This window comes from Aythya marila (assembly GCF_965140915.1).
Source record: "Aythya marila genome assembly, chromosome: 2".
NCBI classification, from domain to species: Eukaryota; Metazoa; Chordata; class Aves; order Anseriformes; family Anatidae; genus Aythya; species Aythya marila.
In genome coordinates, this window is record NC_139043.1 from 43,563,688 (window position 1) to 43,584,264 (window position 20,577).

The 20,577-nt window shown below is 39.3% G+C and overlaps 1 protein-coding gene across 2 annotated transcripts in view; it reads right to left on the reverse strand.

Annotated features, from left to right (window-relative positions):
- The window catches only part of OSBPL10 (oxysterol binding protein like 10), a 109,554-nt gene that overhangs the window by 73,496 nt on the left and 15,481 nt on the right, over nt 1–20,577 (reverse strand). For both annotated transcript variants that reach the window (XM_082754406.1, XM_082754405.1), the window contains exons 2-3: nt 5,132–5,307; nt 2,359–2,438 (exon numbers count right to left, since the gene is read on the reverse strand). In XM_082754406.1, the coding sequence (XP_082610532.1) occupies nt 2,359–2,438; nt 5,132–5,307 (256 nt within the window). The remainder of the gene's footprint in view (nt 1–2,358; nt 2,439–5,131; nt 5,308–20,577) is intronic.

The window sequence follows — 20,577 nt, forward strand, 5'->3', positions numbered from 1 at the left end:
TTTCCACCTCATCACAATTTAAGACACAAGCTACGTCACAAGATAAAGATTTCTGTTCCCTACTATGTTCCTGATACACACTGAGAAATACAAGGGTTACATGCCAATCCAGCAACTAATACATTCATGTATATTGAAATTAAGAGCTGGTATAAAAAGCTCTCTCTGTGTATTTAGAAGTGTTTTTTACAGCCACCATCATAAAACAGTGAAGAAGGAGGGATATGAAACAGAAAAACAAGTGAGCTTTTGAAAACGCATGGATATAAGATTATTCTTGAGAGTTACTGGAAAAATCATGTATAGGGCTACTACTTCTTGAATTCATTCTCTCTCTCTGAATTCCAATTTGACTAACATTTTTAATTAAGACTCAGACAATCAAATTGACTTAACATAGTCTTAAAAACACACACAAACAAGAAACAGCAATTCTTATCCAGACACAGATGACTTCTTCCAGTACGGCATGATTTGGCACTCTATAGAGGTTGAGAGCTCTGTAATTAAGCAAAATGAAATTTGTATAGGAATACTGAGAACATTAAAACTATCCTACAGCATGGGTATTATTTGCCAGAGCACATTATCCTTTTACTACTTTTTTTTTTTTAATCATTAAGATGTAAAATTTAATTAAAATAAAGTGAGAGACTTAGCCTGTCTTATATATGCTTGTCAGTTGTATAGCTCACCTTTGGACCATATTTAGACATTAGTATGCAAGCAACATTTTCATACAGCTTTTTTTTTTCACTGCTCTGCTTAATGTCCTCTACCATTCCAGTCCCCGACAGAAGTTTTAAAGACTGAAAGTCGTACAATAACATTGTAAGAAATTAAAAAAACAGGAATGGTGTAAACTTTTTTTCTTGAAAACTCTCCCTGAACAGTATTTTGCTTTATTTGACTCAGATATAAGCATACAAAGAAATCACAAACAAGTTTATTTGAAGTATAAACATTACAGCATTTCTATTTACAGAATGCCACCGTTATTAGTGTACTATAAAAGCTAATTTGTGAAATAAAAACCAGAACATATAACTACACAAGAAGGGGATAAAAGTCAGATTCAGATTTCACTACATGGCTGCTTGCACCTGCAGGAGTTCAGAGGAACTTCAGTAAAAGAATACATAAGTTTTGCAAATAGATTATGAAAATTATTGAACGATATTGTTATTAGGGAACATTGATGGCATTGCACAGTGTAAATATAAACAAAATACATTGTGAATAGTACTGGGCTACAGTTATATAAAAGTAATATTTAACTACCCATTTTAAGAATGGAAAGTCTACTAAAGCATTGAAGTTATTTATTCTCCTCAGAAAAGGCTTTTATGTAATCAGAATTGCTTCCTGACAAGTTATCATCACTCAAGAAGAAGAAGAAAAAGCTTTTATTTTACTTCAGACACTTCAGTGAATGTTGTTCTCTTAAAAACACCATCCAGTTGTTCAGTTAACATATAATCAATATTCTCTAGATCTTGGGGGCAGAGCAAGCAGGAGTCCTTTCTACCTGCAGTTATATGCATTTATTTCTTTATTTATATAGCAAACAATTTATCTTTCTTCCTTATTGTAAAGATGTCATTAGAAGTGTTTAAAAGACTGAAGATGAGAAGAGGAGGTGTTTGGTTTTTTTTAAGTGATTTTTAGTATTAACGCTAAAAATACACACAACATAAATACAGTAACGACCTGTTCCTCAATGTGTATTGTCATCCCTTCCACCTTCAAAGTGCATTCTAATTTGAACAGACTCATGTCATTTCTACTTGGAGGCAGGGAACACCCTCCACTCATCATTCTGCTATTTTTAAAGTACTTGTCAAATATACTTGTCTGTTTGACAACAAGAATTCAGACATCACTTGTAAAGAGATAATATTAATCTTCATTTGATGGCCTCTTTCAGATTTGGTAAAGATATTGTAAAACTGACTATTGCTAATACCTACCTGAAGTTTCTATAGTAAGAGCCATTAAATCTTACAGAATTGAATAAAACTAGTATCAGCGAGCGCTTTAAGTACTAATAGGGCACTACACAGGTATTTATTATGGAACAGCTGACCCAACCTTTCAATAACCACCTATCGACTTCATAGTCACCTAACGAACTTCATAAATTTCCCATGAATTGGACAATGTTTATTTATTGAGAAAGCTCAATTGACTTGAAGAAGTCTGTTCTAGCTAACAAGGAATTACAACTTGCTGCTTTTATTCATGAATCTCGAACCACGAACTCACAGAGTATGGCAGCCACTCTATCACCCAGATTACGCTGTTCTACACCTACACCACCTCAAACACAGTACTTACTTCTCCCTCTGAATTATTTACCTTAGAATTACCTTCCTTGTGATGTTTGGCACAGGATCGAAGCTGAGTGATCCAGTATTGTTTCTCCTTTGCATCAGCAGCTAGAACAAAACCAAGAGAATGCAGGTGTTCACAAGTGAACTGATGCTTTTTTTTTTTTTTAAATGCATTTAGATCTGTGAAAACTCAAGCTGTCAATCAGCTACCAGACAAGCTACCAGTTCCCCAGATACTTCAGTCCTTCTTTTCTAACACAGTTCAAGTAAATCTCTCTTTAAACCTGTATGTCACTCACATGCCACTGAAAGGTACAAGAATGAAAACCACATCCCCCAAAACATCTTTGAGAAACAGGTTTAAAAAGCAGTGATAATATTTTCTGCACTCTGTATCAAGTGGTTCCTTTATAACTTTACTAAATATACTCAGAAGTGTCTTTTTTTAAAGAAAAAAAAAAAAAAAAGCACTAATGCAGTAGTCCTAATTAACAATATCAGTACAGAAGTGGATAATTTCAGTATTTTCTTCTACTTCCTCTGCTATTAAATATCTTGATAGTTTTTGACTCATCATAAAAAATATTTATTGAATTTAATCAACTTCATATATCTGACTAAATTAAAAACAGCAAATTGTAAGTGTTTAACAATCTCAAGTGGGTGGAAAAGCATGACAACAAACAAAAAGCGTTTATGATTTCTAACTGTGCAAATCCCAAAATATATTTACAGACAGTCTCCTTGCTTGCTTTTGTGTTTTGGTTTTGCATATAAAACAATAACATCTCTTCATTCACATTTCTATAGCTCTACCACAGGGAGTCCTGCTTAGCCAACTGAAACTGGTCAGAATAAACTAATGCAATTTTGAACTTTTGTAACGCTGTATTACACACCACCTTTTTTTTTTTTTTTTTAATTTGTCTATGAACTAGTTTAATATGAATGTATCTAAATCAATCAACCATACTGAAAAATGCTTGAGAATTTTTTTTTTTTAATATTTTTTTTTTTCTTCAAACATAACTTTTACACACCCTATAGTCTTTACAGTATTTGGGAACAAAGGAAGGCAAAATTTAATACCTATTAAAGGTATGATAGGTATAATACCTATCAAAGGTATGTTAAATTACTCCAAGAACAGAGTATCTTAACAGCTTTCCACTGGTATCTTCCCTTCTCGAACCCAACAGCAGATTCATCACTGCACTTGATCAGGAGGATGGTGGCACAAGAGAACAATGTAGAACTGAAATGCTATGACGTGGACAGCAATGAAAACAGCTCCTCCTTCCTTCAGGAGCAAAGCAGACACACTGTACAATCAGCATGCTAAGAGCTTATTGAATGTATCTTGAGGTATCTTCCAGCCCTGAAAGCTTGTATGTTGTAAATTCACATGTACTTAATTCCAGATTACTGTTACATTCTGTTTTATAGTGTCGTATGGAACAACATAGCCATTGTAGAATCAGACAATGGGACTCACTTCCGAAACAACCTTATAGACACTTGGGCCAAAGAACATGGTATTGAATGGGTGTATCACATCCCCTATCATGCACCAGCCTCCGGGAAAGTTGAACGATACAATGGCCTGTTAAAGACTACCTTGAAAGCAATGGGCGCTGGGACGTTCAAAAACTGGGATACGCATTTGGCAAAGGCCACCTGGTTAGTCAATACTAGGGGATCTACCAACCGAGCTGGACCTGCCCAATCAAACCTGTTACGTACTGTAGATGGGGATAAAGTTCCTGTAGTGCATGTAAAAAATATGCTGGGTAAAACAGTCTGGGCTACTCCTGCCTCAGGAAAAGGCAAACCTATTCGTGGAATTGTTTTCGCTCAGGGACCTGGATATACTTGGTGGGTGATGCAAAAGAACGGAGAGGTCCGGTGTGTACCTCAAGGAGATTTAATACTGGGTGAGAATAGCCCATGAACTGAATTGCACCATGTTAAATAGTATATTATACTGTATGTTATCACTACCATGATTACTATAGGTGACTAATTAGAATGTATGGAAAAGAGTGTAACCTGAGCATGACATAAATGGTATGGAATAAGGGGTGGATAGATGTCCTGGTTTCAGTTAGCACAGAATTAATTTTCTTCCTAGTAGCTGGTGGAATGCTGTGTTTTGGCTTAGAATGAGAAGAGTGCTGATAACACCCCGATGCTTTAATTGTTGCAGAGCAGTGCTTATACTAAGCCAAGGACATCTCAGCCTTTGCTCTGTCCTGCCAACAGGCAGGCTGGGGGGTGCAGTAAGAGCTGGGAGGGGACAGACCCAGGACAGGTGACCCAAAGTAGCCAAAGGGGTATTCCATACCATCTGACGTCATGCTAAACAATATATAGGGGTGGCTAGCCGGGGGGAGGGGGCCGGACTGCTCGGGGTTAGGCTGGGCATCGGTCAGCAGGTGGTGAGCAATTGCATTGTGCATCACTTGTTTGTACATACTATTATTACTTTCGTATTATCACCATTGTATCATCATTATTATTATTGTTATTATTATTTTTGTTATTTTTTTTCCTGTCTTATTAAACTGTCTTTATCTCAACTCACGGGCTTCACTTTCCATTTCTCTCCCCCGTCCCAGAGAGGGAGGGGGGAGGGTGAGCGAACGGCTGCGTGGTGTTTAGCTGCCGGTCAGGTTAAACCACGACAGCCATAAAGCCCCTACTTTATGACAGTATAGGGAAGTAAGAGAGAAATGAGAGAAGAGACACAAGCAAGAAAAGGGAGAACAACTCAGCTGGTACTTTAAGCAGCACTGTACCTCTCAACTTAAATATCTCTCCGTTAGCAGAGTAGACCACCAGCATGTGCGGCACTTCGTCACTGGGTGATATTATAGCTCCAGCTAAAGACAAAGTTCCTCGAGGCTTCTGGTTTTTACTTTGTTCATTCACAAAATACTGCAGAATCCCCGTCTCAAAGTCCAGCACAAAGTACCTGTTCAAAGAAATTGCAACCATGTAATATTTCTGTTACAGGGCTTTTCATGCATTTACTTAGATGAGCACAAATCAATCTTAAATCAAGATCACAAACAAACAAATTAGGTTAAAGTCATTTTTGGTAATAACTCAATTTAATAAGGTACTGCTATTTTGATTAGTTGCTTTTTTTTTTTTTTTAAGGGCATGTTTCTGAAAGGAACGCGTGTTTCTTTCAGATTAATGGCGAGGTTCACACACAAGACATAAAAATAAGGAAGGGAGGTGTTCACTGAAGAGATTGCACAGAAGATGTATGAGACAGTTTCTTTTTTGATGTTTTCTTTATTGCATTTATAACCTTGATATATATGCTAATTTTCCACAACCAAGCTTTTGAAAAGGCAACGCTGCCTTTGCAGAAGGATGAGCACAATTAAAGGCACGGTATTTTCACTTCTGTGACCATACTTCACATGCAGATGTCATCATTGTAATTTGGAAAACTGACGAAGGGAAATGAACATTCAGATCCCATTCAACACCAGGTAGGAAGCACAAATGACCACCTACAAGAAAACAACTAGGAGGAAAGAGAAACAGAAGGCTAAATTCCACGTGGCCACTCTGCTAACAAGTTCTAACAAAGAAAAAAAAAATCATTGCTGATCACGTATTTAGGAGCAGGAAACATTCAGCCAGTTAAAAAGCAGTAGCCACAAAGATAAATAAAGAATAAAGAATAAAATTTATACTTTAATAAGCATTTATTTTTTAAAAAATAATAATAGGAATAAAATAATAAACAGAAGATCTAAAAAAATAAAAAATAAGAGTAGCCATTCAGAATCACAGTACGTTGAGGAGAAAGGGAAGCACTGATGGATGGAGAGCACAGGAAGTTCAGGAGTAGAAAGTGCCTAAAAACTTTTGCAGTTCGTTGTTCTGTACTGACAGAGACAAGCGATGGACTAAGCAAATAAAGCATACGTGGAAGATACTGAGCTGGAAGATCATCTAATTTTTAAACTGGTTGTTCTTGGAACATTTTTTGTAGGGTTCCAAGCAAAACCTTGGGAGATTGAAACAATGAAAGCAAATGCTTCATATAATATAAAGAGAATACATTTAGAAACAACTGTACACAAATATCAGAGTCCTGAGTCATCTTTAAACTAAGACGAACACCGTTTGTAAGGCGCTGACGTTTTGCTCCAACCCTGCTCTGTTAGGAAGGGGCAATGGTCTCCTCTCGCTGAGGAGCAAACAAGCAGCCTCACCCTGCTCCAGGCTTCCCTCACCCCATTTTGACAAACAAAAGCAACTCCACAGTAAGCCAGCTGCTGGGATCGCAGCATCATTTGTGGTTCTCCACACACTAGAGTGAATATGACACAAAGATGACCTACCCCCTTCGTTCCTGCTAAAAAGAACAGCCCTAATGAATTGACTAATATCCCTAACGTGGGCATTCGGGACACATTACATACTATTGATCCTGTAGATGGGACAGTTCATGTGAATTTGTGTACAGAAACCGTGACTGATCAGACTTCTGTAATGCCGCATACCCCAGAGCTGCCCAGGTCACTACGTTATCTTGAAAGCGTCATTTCCTCTCAGCCCTTTTTCAATATCCCCATATGAAGAACACCTCTAAGGTTTCCCTCACAGAATATTTCCAGGACTCTCTTCACAACCTACTGAGGTTCTTGGTGTTCTTTGCTGCTTCTCTTTTTTCACCTTAAATGAGCCTGGGCCTGATGCAAGCAATCGTTGCCCAAGACTTACAGAGCTTCAGACATTTTGGCTGGGCAATCTTCCTTTACCAACCTTTACTCAGAACTCTCTACTGCCTCCACAACAGAACAAAGATCACTTTCACCATAAATTATTCACACATTAACAACCCGTCCCAAATAATTTTAAGCTACTGCACCATTAACCCTCACTTCTGCCCTGACTCCATCTCACAAATCTCCCATAAGTGCCCTCTGCATCCCTTCCCTTACTTAACGAATGGCAACCCTCTCTTTTGTAACCATGAAACATCTTTTCGCCTTCTCTTTCCAGAGTTTACCTTCACAACATAAAAAAAGGACCACAGCTAATAGCAAGCTGAGTGCCAACCAGCACCATGTTTTCAACAGCAGCTTTAAACACAAGGAGGCCCTAAACAGGAATTGCCAAAATTTCAGGAGATTATCTTACTGCCTTTTATTACATCAGTCCACAATCTTCATGTTTTGGTTGGCTTTTAAGTGATTTTACAATACTGCTTTCCCACTTACAAAGCATTTTTCCCTCTTCTGATCGCTCTGTAGGGAGAGATGATGCACTTAACTGTGGGGGAAAACAGCAGAATTGGAAAACACAATCAAAAAGTCTGACTGTACATTTCATAATACATTTTCTTTTCACTTACCCTCAGTTTTACCTTGCCTGTTTTAGGAATAGACAGAAGGGATGCTATGCCCCTGAAAATGCCTTTGCTTGACCCTAGAGCAAGTGTTTCTTTCCATCCAACTGACAAGTTTCCAGTTTTCAGTTCCTTTGGGTGTAGCAAACAACCCCAGGCTTCATACATCGTCACGTCCACTCTGAGCCTGTGGAAACCCTCACGATAATTGTGTTGTCCTTTATTGTTCCACTTCTTTCAGCCTTGTTATCAGGCCATGTTTTATCAATTCCTATGCTGTAAGTCATCGTTCTGCTTACTGCAGTACAGCTCCACAATTAGGAAAAGCAACAACAGAAAAGGAAAAAATAAAATTAAAAAATTGAAAAATTAAACATCTTTCCTATCAAATCCAAGGAAAAAAGATCCTTTGAGTCTATTAGAATAGAGTCTATTAAGCTACATCCACACTACGAGCACTTCAGCTCAGAAATCTTTTCGCACTAGACCAGCAAAGCACTCCCAAAATGAACATAAGCTCCACAAAAACGTGCTTTGCATTGCCATAAAGCTTCCCCTGAGAAGGAAAGCAGCCATGCAGGCACAGAATACACCTTTACCCGTATAGTGACATCCTACACTGGTGACTTTTGCAATTCCTCATATGCAGAGATGGCATCCTGCCACACCCTTGTCATCACAGCTACAGCAGAAGCGTTAATTTGACCTCCTAGCCAACCATAGCCTATTTTACGTATAGTCTCAGAAAAAAAAACAGGACATTACCATTGGCCTTCTACCTTCAATTTTTTAGTGCCTGCAACGATGTCTCAGCTGCCTGTAAGTATGCAGCACATTTGCAATACAACCCCAGCAATACTCCTAAAGGGGGGAAAAAGGAACCAGTTTTCACAAGCCTCCACGCTGCCCTCTCCAAGTACCCACCCTGCCTACTGCGTTGTCCCAGATGAATCAGGTTCTACGCCTGCCAACTCTGAAAGCCAGAAGAGAAAAACAGAACCAGCTACAGAAACAGAAGTCCTAACTGCTCAACAAAAACTGGCTGTGTCAACAAAATAGCTTTCCTGTGATTTTCGAGAGGCCAACAGCTCAGGAACTCTTTCTTCAGAGTCATCCATCCTGACCGTGACCTTGCTCATGTCACAAGGAAACAAGTGTTTGCTTTGCAAGAGTTATGGGTGGATGCACAACGCCCCTCTTCACCTTTCGGGCAGCCGTATCTCAAAAGAAAAAAAAAAAAAAAAAAAAGATAGGAAACTGCACAGGCAACTACAGACTCAAAGAGAAGCAGGGGGGTGATGCACTTTGAAAAACTTTAACAGGATAGAAAGGAGCCAAGAGAAGGAATGAGGAATTAAACGTTTGAATCAAGCAGTGTGAGACTTCCACAGGAAGAAAAAAAAATCTGAAAAAGATAAAAGAAACAGAAAGAGCTTCCAAAAACATTTTCTCCTGTCAGAGAACAAATGATGATCCAGTTAAGACCATCACAAAAACACAGGAGAACTGGAGAGCAGGTTCTTTCATTAGCTGAAGGTGGAAAAGCTATATATAAAGCGGGGCGGCAAAGAAAGAGTGGTGCATGCCCCATTTTAGGAGCCTGATTGAACTGTGTGAAAAGAACGGGGCTATCTTTTAACTGGAGTTCCCGAAGCCGTTTGTCCCGCACACCAGGGAAATAACAGCAGGAACGTCTCCAGAACCGATTAATCTTGCCACCTTATCCTCTATTACTTCACTGAGCTTGCTCACGGAGCACACATTTACCCAGGACACTGGATTTCTGTAATTAACTTCCAGATTAACATTGACAAAAACTTTACTGCACTGTTAAGGGAACAGGCAGGCAGGGGGGAGCAGAGCTGAGTTATCTGAGAGCTGACATAGGAACAACGAGCCACAGAGAGACCAGGAAATAACTGCTACTGGCACACACTGCCCAAATATCACTTAGTTTTGTTCTGATACCGAAACCAGACAAAAATCACTGATTTTTATTATTGAGATTCATTACAAGAGGCCACCTAGAGATGAGCTGGAGCACTATCGATTTATTGCTCCAACAAATCAACGCTACTTAAGCACTGCTCAAAGCAGATATATAAACCCGTAAGCAAGCAAAGGCAGACCATTTCACAGAAGAGAAGTCTTGAAGAACGGATTTCTTGCTTTAACCTCAAACCCGTTCAGAAAATGGCAGCTCCCTGCTCCTCTGGCCCAGCCTCCAGCTCACCAGTTCCCCTCAAGCTCCTGGGATGCTCCGCGGCTATTCCCCCAATCCCGTTCCTGCAGGGTGCCTGCCACAGCCCTCGCTGCAGCCCTTCTGTTCTCCTCCCGGCCATGTTAGCAGCAGAGAAACCCAATCTGCTGTTAATCTCCTATCACGGGATTAACCCTGAGATGTCCCCCTCATCCCCAGCATGCAACATCGCAAAACGGATTGACGGCATTTCTGCATTTTGCTCCTGAATTACCTTAAATTCAACTGATTGATGGAAGCATGCCCACCATCTAGAGGTACACCACGTAATAAACGAATGGAGGAGGTAGCTTGCATTACCGTCCCCTAGATATGACAGGGTATTTTCACACATTTAACTTCTCATTATCCACAAATGCCTCACAGCTGAGTACATCAACCAGATGCAGATGCTTTACCAACAGATATCAATTACCAGACCAAATATTCAGCCACACTCAGCAAATGGGAATTTTATTGCTGTTCTAGCAAGTACAAGCCTGACACTGCTAGATTTTTTTTTTAAGTTACTCCTGATGATGATGCTTGATGCTTTATTTCTATTTTACTTACCATATTTCAAAACCATTGCTCTCAGATTAAAAGCCAGGTCTTATGAATTCTGTAACTACCTGTCTTAATTTTAACCCTCCTAAATTGCATTCCTACCCCTTTTGTCCATTCACCTTGACAGCCATTTCTTTAGAAAAGAAATAAAAATAAAAACAAGGTCAAGCAGAACAAGGACGATGCATTAAGAAACACAGCTACGTTGCTTTCTAAATTCCTGGAGGGGAAAAAAAAAAAAAGACTCAAACACTGTACAAATTAACTACTTCAACTAGATTTTTGCATTTACTGCTATTTTTGTTGTTGTTGTTTTTAAATATCTATATAGTGAACAGAGGGAAGTTTACCTTTCAGTTCCCCATTCAAAAAAAAATTAACAAAAAGCAGTAACTGTGGTTTAATACTGATAAAATGCTTGTGGTGTATTAGGAAACAAAAATGGTCTCCCATCAAGACTGTCAGAGGACAAGAGCTGTACAGTTTTTGCTGAGAAAATTCTTACATTCCCAAAACTGTCCCAGTTTGAGGTAATCCAAAAATACCCCAAACTATCAGGAGCTCATGATACGGACGTTTCCCATAAAATTTACTCACCTCACTGGTTTTAGGAAATACCAGTTTCACATTTCCAGTTAAATGAGGCATTTCAGTATTCTCATATGGAAATGCACACCTTAAAAAAAGTTAAAAGTTCCAACATTTTAGGGATTTCAACGTTCAGGTGTACGTCCGTAACATGGTGCACTGCCCACTGGAGCTTTCAGATACATGACTGCAGCATGCAGAGGTATGCTCCTAGCAGAAAAACATCCCTTAAAATAGCAGCATTCTTTTCTCCTCTTATTCTGAGCACATGCCAGTAACTAACAAACTATCTGGAAATATATTTTCAACACTCCGTAATCGCAGGAAGTTTTCAAGGTAATGCTACTTGTTCTTTCCATTGTGCAGTGTATTTCTAGTGATTTGAATTCTCCCAACACCCATCCTCCCCAGCTAAATCAGTTTTCAGGTCCAGATTTTGTATAACTTTTAGTTTGAATTTCTACCATGATAAAGATTTGGGGTTTGTCTGCTTGTTTTTAAATATATAAAAGACTTTTGCAATTGGACAACTGCAATCCCAGTCAGAGCTTTATTTATGGATGTTTCTCAGTCTGATAAAGCCTCAGCCCGCCTTTGGAAAGCCACCTTGGATTAATTACTTCCCTGGGATCATAATCTAGTCTGCACTGGAATCTATGCTTCATAGCAAGACTGTGTCTAATCCCAGGGGTAATCTGTTTAAAACTCATACAGCTACCGCACAGTACCATAGACAAACCCTTTAACTAAAGACAAAACCTTCCATAATCTCCAAACACTGGCATGTTTCTTCATAATGAAGTGACCTAACCCAGCAGCTACTTCTGGATGGAGAAGCACCCTTGGTATCTACAGCAGGATAGCTGGTTTCAGAGGAATGAACTTTTCTCTCTAAGTTCTACTTTAGCTCTTCCCCAGACACACCTTCTCCTGAAGTCTCATAATACAGACTTTACAACCTACTTTTTATTTTGCAGATTGTTCAGATGAAATAACTTGATTTGAAGCAGCACAAAGTTTTTATGTGCTTAAGTGATTTAAAACCCTGACATGCAACATCACCTCCTCTAGCATTGTTACTTGTCTAAAAAATATGGCTGTTAAAAAAATATATGTAATAAGAATTATACGATAGAAAGTAAATGACTGTGTCAAAGAAAGGCAAAGTTTATGGTTCTAATGACTGAAAGAAATGTCATATAGAAATATTTCATTTTTAGGAAGCTGTACCTCATCGGGCCATCTTGGAGACATTTATGCAACTACTTAACTCTTTTTTTTTCACCCTTTTATGCCCTAAGACTGATTGAATTATTGATGCCAATGAATATAACGCCTGGCATACACTTTTCATACTCAAGGGATTTACTATTAAAAATCACCTCTGAAGATATCACTCAAAGTCCAGCGGTTGGGAGAGCTCACTTACGTTTCAGTAACTGTTGAGCATCCTTTATTCACTGAGGTTATTCCATTTATAGTTTCCTAACAGAAAATGTAAAAATTGCAGTGTTCATTAAAAAGCTTACTGACTTTGAACGTCTGAATATTTTGAACATTTGAATAAAACTCAATTTTTAAAAGTCATTTCTCTGCATTACTGTAATTGCATACTAATCAAGCTCAACTGCAATTTGCTCGATACTTTTAGAAGTGTTTTACATCTAAAGCGGAGATGAGAAATAGAGGAAGCATTATCCACAGCCGATGGAAGGAGAGGTTGTTCTGTCTTAAATAAGTCCTTATTGCTTTGTCAAGTCCTACTCAATTTCTAAACCACCAGGTAAGCCCACTTGATGAACCAAAATGTCCCTTGCCATCTGCAGGAGCTGGAGTTGCTACTAGGCAGCTCATCGGTTCCTCAAGGTTGGTTTTCTCCTGCCAATTACCTCCCCCGGTTCAGCAGTCTGAAATCCTACACCGTCAGCAAACGTGTGGGCAAGTACGGTGCCCAAATTTTATTTAAGTAAGAAGAGATAGCAGTAGGTATAAATATATTAATACTAGTTTTCTGAATTTCCAGTGGAGTTACTGAGGGGTTGCGTTTTAGGGAAAATAATAGGCTTAAACATCATGCATCTAGTTTCACTAATCAGATTCAGAATTCATGCGGATTTGTGGGAAAGTGCATTAATTGTATGAATCTGTGCTTCTGCACAACACTGGCATGTTGAAGGACAGCAAGTTAGTGGCAAGCACACAAACAAAAGGTATACAGCTGAGGCTGGCACCATAAACAGCACTTAGAGCTCACACCCCACCAAACTGGCTGGCTGCCCCATGCTATTTCGTGTCATTTAGCAACCCTTCCCACCTTCCTTTTTTATTTCTTCTAAATTTACTACTATTTAATAATTAAGCAGGCTCCGATTCTGTATCCCAGATCAGAGAGAAAAGACTAACAGTGACATAATTGGGGGAATAAATGGGCCAGGACGATCTTAATTACAATATTATCACCCAGCTCGATTCTGATCACAGATTAAAAATAGAGTTTGCAGCTAGGAAAGTGCGTTCTTCATTTATAAGGAAAACAACCATGATAAAGTAAAACAAGAACAGAGTACCTCCGTGTCACTCTGATTAACCTGACTGGAAGGAAAGGAAGTTAAGCTTTAAAAGACACAAGGCTAAAACACACAGAAACCCTGTACAAGAGAGAATGAGTTACACACAAACTCCACATCCTACATATGGACAACAGCTCCCCTGCTTCAAGTCTTTATGCAGTACTGGTAGCCACCAGAAATCAAGCTCTCCGCTTTCTCTGTTTTCCCAAAATCCATCTAAAGTGGGTTTTACATTTAGGTTTTACCTAGCCATCCCAAGAGGATGCAAAGAAATACAACGCACGATCTTTTATAACATCCATAAATCGATCAAATGTATCCATCTGACAGCCTGGTTCTCCTGTACACAGTGGCAGAGTAGGAAATTCATCTGTCTTGTCCCCACAACACACACACCAAGGGGGTCTGGAATTGCTGGGTTTGTGTCAGCACAATCACAGAAACATGCAGGTTGGAAAGCAACTCTAAGTCCTGCCATGCAGCAAAGTTTAAAGAAAACCACATCCCACTGAATGTGTGTCTGACAACCGGGTCTAAATCACAATTTTATCTCAAAATACTCACTGTCGTCCATAATCCAAATTCTCCACTATTTGTGGCTACTAAATTTTGGCAATGCCAAACATATGCACAGCAGAAAAAGGCTGCTGAACAGAAAATACCATCTATCAACTTGAAATACCCACACACCCCACTCCTTCTTCATCCTTGGCAACTAAAGCCTGTCACTGAACTACATTCAGAGAGACAGATGCTACTCCTAGGACAGAAAAAGTACGAAGGAAGGAAGCAGAAAGTCTTCATCACAGGTGCCTCCTGCACAATACTTTCCACTCACCCCATCCTCAACTTCTATTTATATTAACTATTAACAAATCAAATAACTAAGGCACAGCGAATGACCCCAAACACCAGCACGAACGCTGAAGCTGAGGAAGAGACAATTGCTGGCTGAGGCAATTGATAGCCCAAACACCTCCAGGTAGAAATTTGGGGAAATTATTCAGGTAATCAAGACCACAAAATGGACTGCAAGTAGAAGTAGCTCAAATAACAAGAAGATTCAGGCTTCAATTAGAGCAGCTGTAGAATAGTTTGGGCTACTTTAAGTGCTGCTTTTTGCTCGATTTAACAGCGAGAGAACGGAAATTAGGAATAACATTCAGTCTTGGCTTGAGCCAATTACACAAAGAAAAGGCATCCGTTGTCTCAGCCCAGAAGTCATTTGGGCTCCAAGGTCTCGGAGTTAAACGCCAGCGAAATTCTCAATGCAGGTGAACCCTAAGGGGTCGGCTCCTCCCAGGTGAATATGCTCCTGTGGACAGCAGGGCCAGCACAGTTGTAAGTTGACCTGCATATAAAGAATGTGGAGTAAATATCAATGCAAGCAAATTGGTCAGTGGAGGTCTTTCCAACCCATTTTTGCAGCTTGCTGGAAATGGAGGTTGCTTTAAGAGAGTGTAAAAACTCTGAACTCACAGTAAAGGTATCTTAAATCATGCAACTGAATTATAAATTGTATGCTGTAAAGTCTGCACTATTTTATATATAGGAATTATTGAAAAGTATCTGAATAACAGAATTCTCTTAAGTCTTACTTAGTTCTTCCCTCACTTTTAAACAACATACAAAATGTTAGAGGGGATTCGAAAAAAAAAAAATAATAAAAGATGACACCAACCTAGAAATTTTCAATAGAAATTGCTGAAAATTAAAGCAGTCACTCGTGTCATGGTTTGTGGAGCTAGAACCTCAGTTTTATCATGACCGCTGTGCTGCCAACAAGGGGTAATTTACAGAGGAGAGGAAGGCAAGAAATGAAGGAATGGACAAGTAGAACAGTTTGGCCATGGGATGTGTCAAAAGGTGTTCAGTAGATTTACCTAAAACTAAGTAAAAAGAGTACTGAAGAATCCTATTAACACTACAGTCAAGAAAAAACACTATTACTTTTTTTTTTTTTTTTTAAACTCATGAAGCCATAGCATCTGAGGGCTGTTTTAATGACATCCTGTTTTGCTGTAATTATCAGCATGAGTAGAACTACACAAAACAATTCTGGTGCTTTTGTTTTTCTCGTTTAGTCTATCCCATTTCCAGCACTACTAAGAATCATAAGTGATGGTGTATGGTCTGAAGTTTGGGGGTTTATTTTTCAGTTACAGGAATAAACACGGTACTGTTTTTCCCTCATTCATTTATATCTTACACTATCTCCTCGAAATCTGTCTTACCATCTGCTAATCTAAAAACCTAAATATACAGAAAAAGTAAACCTACAAGTGAAAATGCAAATCGTGTGTATTCTGTACGTTCAACACCCTCAGGCACGCTGTGTAAAGATCTGCTTATGTCACTCCTGCTCAGCTTAAAGGTGACCTGCAAGTGGAAAAAGCATCCCTTTAGTTTATTTGTGATGTATGAGAGACACCTAGGATGCTATCTTCCTGTCACATCAGCCTGAAGATTTAGTTCCATCTTTCTCCAGTTTTTCTGAAAGAATAATGTGGAAGACATCACCAGAAGACAACAGATAAATAAACACAAAAATTCAGGCATGTAGAGCAAGCAGGGGAATACTCAAAAGGTAGACAGGAAGCTAAAGGACTCCATAAAGGAATTTCCAAATTGTATTACAAATTTTGATAGGTTTCCGACAGGCACCGCTTGACAATACTACGAGTCACCTCTGTCACTGAATAGCTGCAGGCTCCAAATCACAGGTGCCACTAATGCATGCTGTGGCAGGAGAAGCTGTTATGGCTTCCCATTGCTTGCTCCCTTCCACTTCACTGCCGGAGATCATCACCTCCAGGCAGCAGCAAACCACCCCTTCCTCAGCCCTGAGCTCAGTGAAACCGAAATCGATGGACTGACGGGGAATGCCAGTGCATCTCATACCCATCTGCTTTTCCAACGCTGTTATTTGGAGGAAAGTCAGAGCTATCTCAGTCAGTGCAAGCTAACTGGTATGAGACCGCAAAGAACATGACATTCTACTGGAAGCCAAAACCCTTCTAAAAATTACACTTCGTCTCATTTACATTTGATGCATTTCCATGCATGAAGACTTCAGAAATCAGCACCGACATCCTTTTAGCATTGTTCATGTTCTGTGTGAAAGCTCCATTCCAACACTGCCTCGCTGAAGGGAAGAAAAAAGGTAGCTCCAGTGTTTCTTAACACATACAATTCCTCTAGGACCAGTAAATTAAATGAAAAGTGTTAAACATCCAGTGTTAGCCCTTTAAGATCTGAATTACTTATTTTTAAACAAATACATCTTGCTCGTTTATACCACACTCCACAACAATACAGCAGAAATAAACAACAATCCACCCCCAAAATCTCAGATGGTTGTTACATCAACGTAATTGGGTGAAGTGAAGTGAGCTGAACTTCGAAAGCATGAGTGAAAAATCCTGGGAGTTTCTCACACTTCCTCCTCAAGAAGAATTGCTGCTTAGCACCTTAAAAACCTAGCTCTGATGAAGAAGCCTTCCTCTATTCAGGGTTACGTCAGAGCTACCAGTCTGTCACCTAAATTTCTTTGCTCCCATCACTGGCCAACAGCAGCAGCACATTCCGTGAGACCCTAAACAATAATAAGAGTTGTTAGCTAGAGAATAACACAGCTTATAGCTTGCATGTTTCACCAAAACTATTGTAAAGATCAGAGATCTGTTTTCCATTAACCTTAATTTGACAAAAAAAGCCACACGCTTCCTTTTTCCCCCGAGCACCCAGCAGCATGCACCCTCACTTTCAAAAGAAATCATGTAGAAATCACAATTCCCAAGACTTGGCAATTGGTTGCTGACTACAGTCACAGGAATTAGAGTATTTAAGAGCCTCGTCTTGTAACTTGTGGAAACAGGAGATGAGAACCTGCTCCTGATATCAGATACCCTCCTTACCTTACATGTTGGCAATATATGCTCCAGAAGCAAATAGCCAAAACCTGCAAAGATAATCGATGGGTCAGAGTGGTTCCATTTGATTTGTCAACTCCAACTCTCCCATTCCTGCCCTGCCTTTTTGTATTTTTGTGTTGAGTTTTTTCTTTTGTTTTCAGTTGTATTTCTTAAAAAATGTTGTTTTTCTTTTTCAGCTTTTGAAAGGATTGGAGTGCTTGAGAGAATTAAATGCTTAAACCAGCACTTCAAGTTCTACCTCCTTGTATACGCCTTAGTCAATGCATGGATTCTGGCAAACCATTTGGGTTTCAGGGTGAAACTCCTAACTCTACAAATCTTATCCGGATTGTTGGAGACAACAGAAACTTTACAGCAGTTGCAACAGTGGAGTGCAGCAAGGGGCAGAAGAGGAATGAAAAAATGAGAAACTCCAATTTATTTTTTTTTTTTACCACCACCTTTGTATTCTGCATATCTATTGCTGAATTCCTTTGGAGACTATACACAATTTATTTTTTTTTAAACCTTTTCACATTCATCACTTATTATTTTATAACTCTACTCCTGGCAACATAAAAGTGCTTTTCTTAAAAGTCATTGAAGAAAAAAAAAATAGGAAGACATTTCAACGCTGTATTGTCAATAATGAAAACTTAACAGTAAATCCACTTTCTTTTAAACATGCTGACAATTTCATGGCTTATCAATGGTATCGAGCTGAATTACCTGCCTGTAGCAGATCACACCGTGGAACAGTAAATTAACCTAATGAGACACACAAATGATCACTTAGAGTTGCTTCTACTACAACTTCAGTTTTTAATACATTTCCTCGGGTCAGGTTTATGCTCTTTTTGGTAAAACCAGTATTAGATATTATACCAAAAGAGCAGGGTTGTGTTTTTTTCCCTCCACGTGATGGGAAGCAACTTTAACTCTGCAGATTTCCAGTGCACTTGCAGTATGCTAGCTGCACCAGCCAGAAGCCCAAGTCTTGTTTTTCGTGCTTGAACATTTAGGCTACATTCTGAACATCTCCAAAACCTCCATAGTTGTAATACAGAAACAGTACAGGGAGATTTGGAAGAAGGAAAATCAAGTCACTACAGCTTAACCACTTCCCCAGCTAGCGGTTATAAGCAGTTGGTTTTCCTTCAATTACCAGAAATCTTCAACCTTAAAAATCCAGAGCAAGCAAAACTACTCTATTACACTAAAGCTCTAAGCAAAGACTTAGGATTTATTTTCTTTCCTTCAAGCACTGCTCAAAAAACTCATCCTCCCAGCTTTTTATTTCATCCCTAATTATGACAAAAATTAATGCTGTGGTAAGTACTTCTCGATTGAGCCGCTTCTTTGTAGTTTTCTTCTAGCTTCTTCCCAAATGTTATCAACTATTTGCAAACACCCTTGGCAGATGTTGCTCCTTAGCTGCTAGTTTCCCTTGTCTGCAGCTCAAACAGAAAAGATATCATTGGGGAGCTTCAGAACATATACTATTATTCCCCCTCTACTCAACAAAATAACTCCTCGTATCTGAAACAGCCATATTATCATCAGAAATGCTCAAGCAAAGAAAAGAAAGGGAAGATTCCCTAATGGAGCACATGTCCCAGTTGAAAACTGGAACTATAAAAAGAGATGCATTTGACAGCCACTTCTAAAAACCATTACGTTGCACACTTATTATTTCTCACAAGAAACCACTGTAAAGAAGGATTGCTCCTCAATTTAGAGGACACAAACTGCAAGGCCTGCTTTTCTAACAGCAATTTGATATTTGAAGGTCATTCCTGTTCTGCAGTGCTCTTTGGTACCTTACAAGCTGCCTGCACCACCCTTCTCCGTGTTCACACCAGTCCCTGCACTGCAGCATTGGACATGGCTCCCTCTCTGCTTTTCATTTCATTCCCAGCAGAGACAAGCAGACTGCATGATAAAATGTCATCAAGAAATCAAACAACTAAATACACTTGGAGAAAAAGTCCTTAATAACAGCCTAGCAAATAATCTTAAGGGATTCCTAGACTGCTCTAGTAACCCGTGCTTGCTGTGTGAATGGCAATAGCAAGCTTGCCTCCTATGCAGCCCATGAAACTGTGACGTAGCAGGGAACAATGCAGAAAACAAACATCAGGAAGAAAGTCAAGAGCAGGAGTTTCAAGAAACAGAACTTCTTTTCCTGGAAGAGAAAGAAAGACATAAGGTGTTTGTTTTTTCCTTGAGCAATATAAACATGCCACAACCTAACTCAACCTCTGAATCCGCTGGTGGCAAATGTGTGCAGAAAGGGGAGAAAAATACCATCTCCTAAATGTAAATACACCGGAACAAGTAGATGGTCATAAACAAACTGCAAAAGCAGGGCTCCAATAGCTTTCAGATTCCAGAGCTAAGTTTCCCAATTCTCGTAGTTTCCTTTTAAAAAGTGTGCAATTCAGTATTCCAGTAATTAAATCCAGCTGAGGGGAGTAATGGAAATCAAAACTCAACATATGAGTAGAGTAGGTATTTTCAGCCTCTCAGACATCTGTTCTCGATGTCCTGACACCATCTCAGATAAGCAATCTGTGAGAAACTGCACTGTATTTTTCCTGTACCAGCTGCTTTCTCTATTACTCCTGACAGTTCCATTAAGCTTTCCAACTCCCTTGGTTGAGATACCTATCCCACATCCCTTGCGTTCAATCTGTTCAAATGTCACTCATGAAAAATCAATTTTTCAGCTGAAGGGGAACAAAATCCAAAAAGCCTTCGTGTCATTAGCCTCATCCCTGAACCATTTCTAATTTTTAGAAAATGCGACGTTTTCATGGCTGTTCTCTTCACTTGCAGATGTTTTTTGTTCTCTGCGGTTCATCTGCTGGAGCTCCTGCTCCCCTACACTCCTCACCACATCAAATGCGGGATCAGATAAAGAGGGAAGAATTGGGAGAGGAAGGAGGGGAGGTGGATTCATACCATTTATCCGGTCCCACAGAAAATC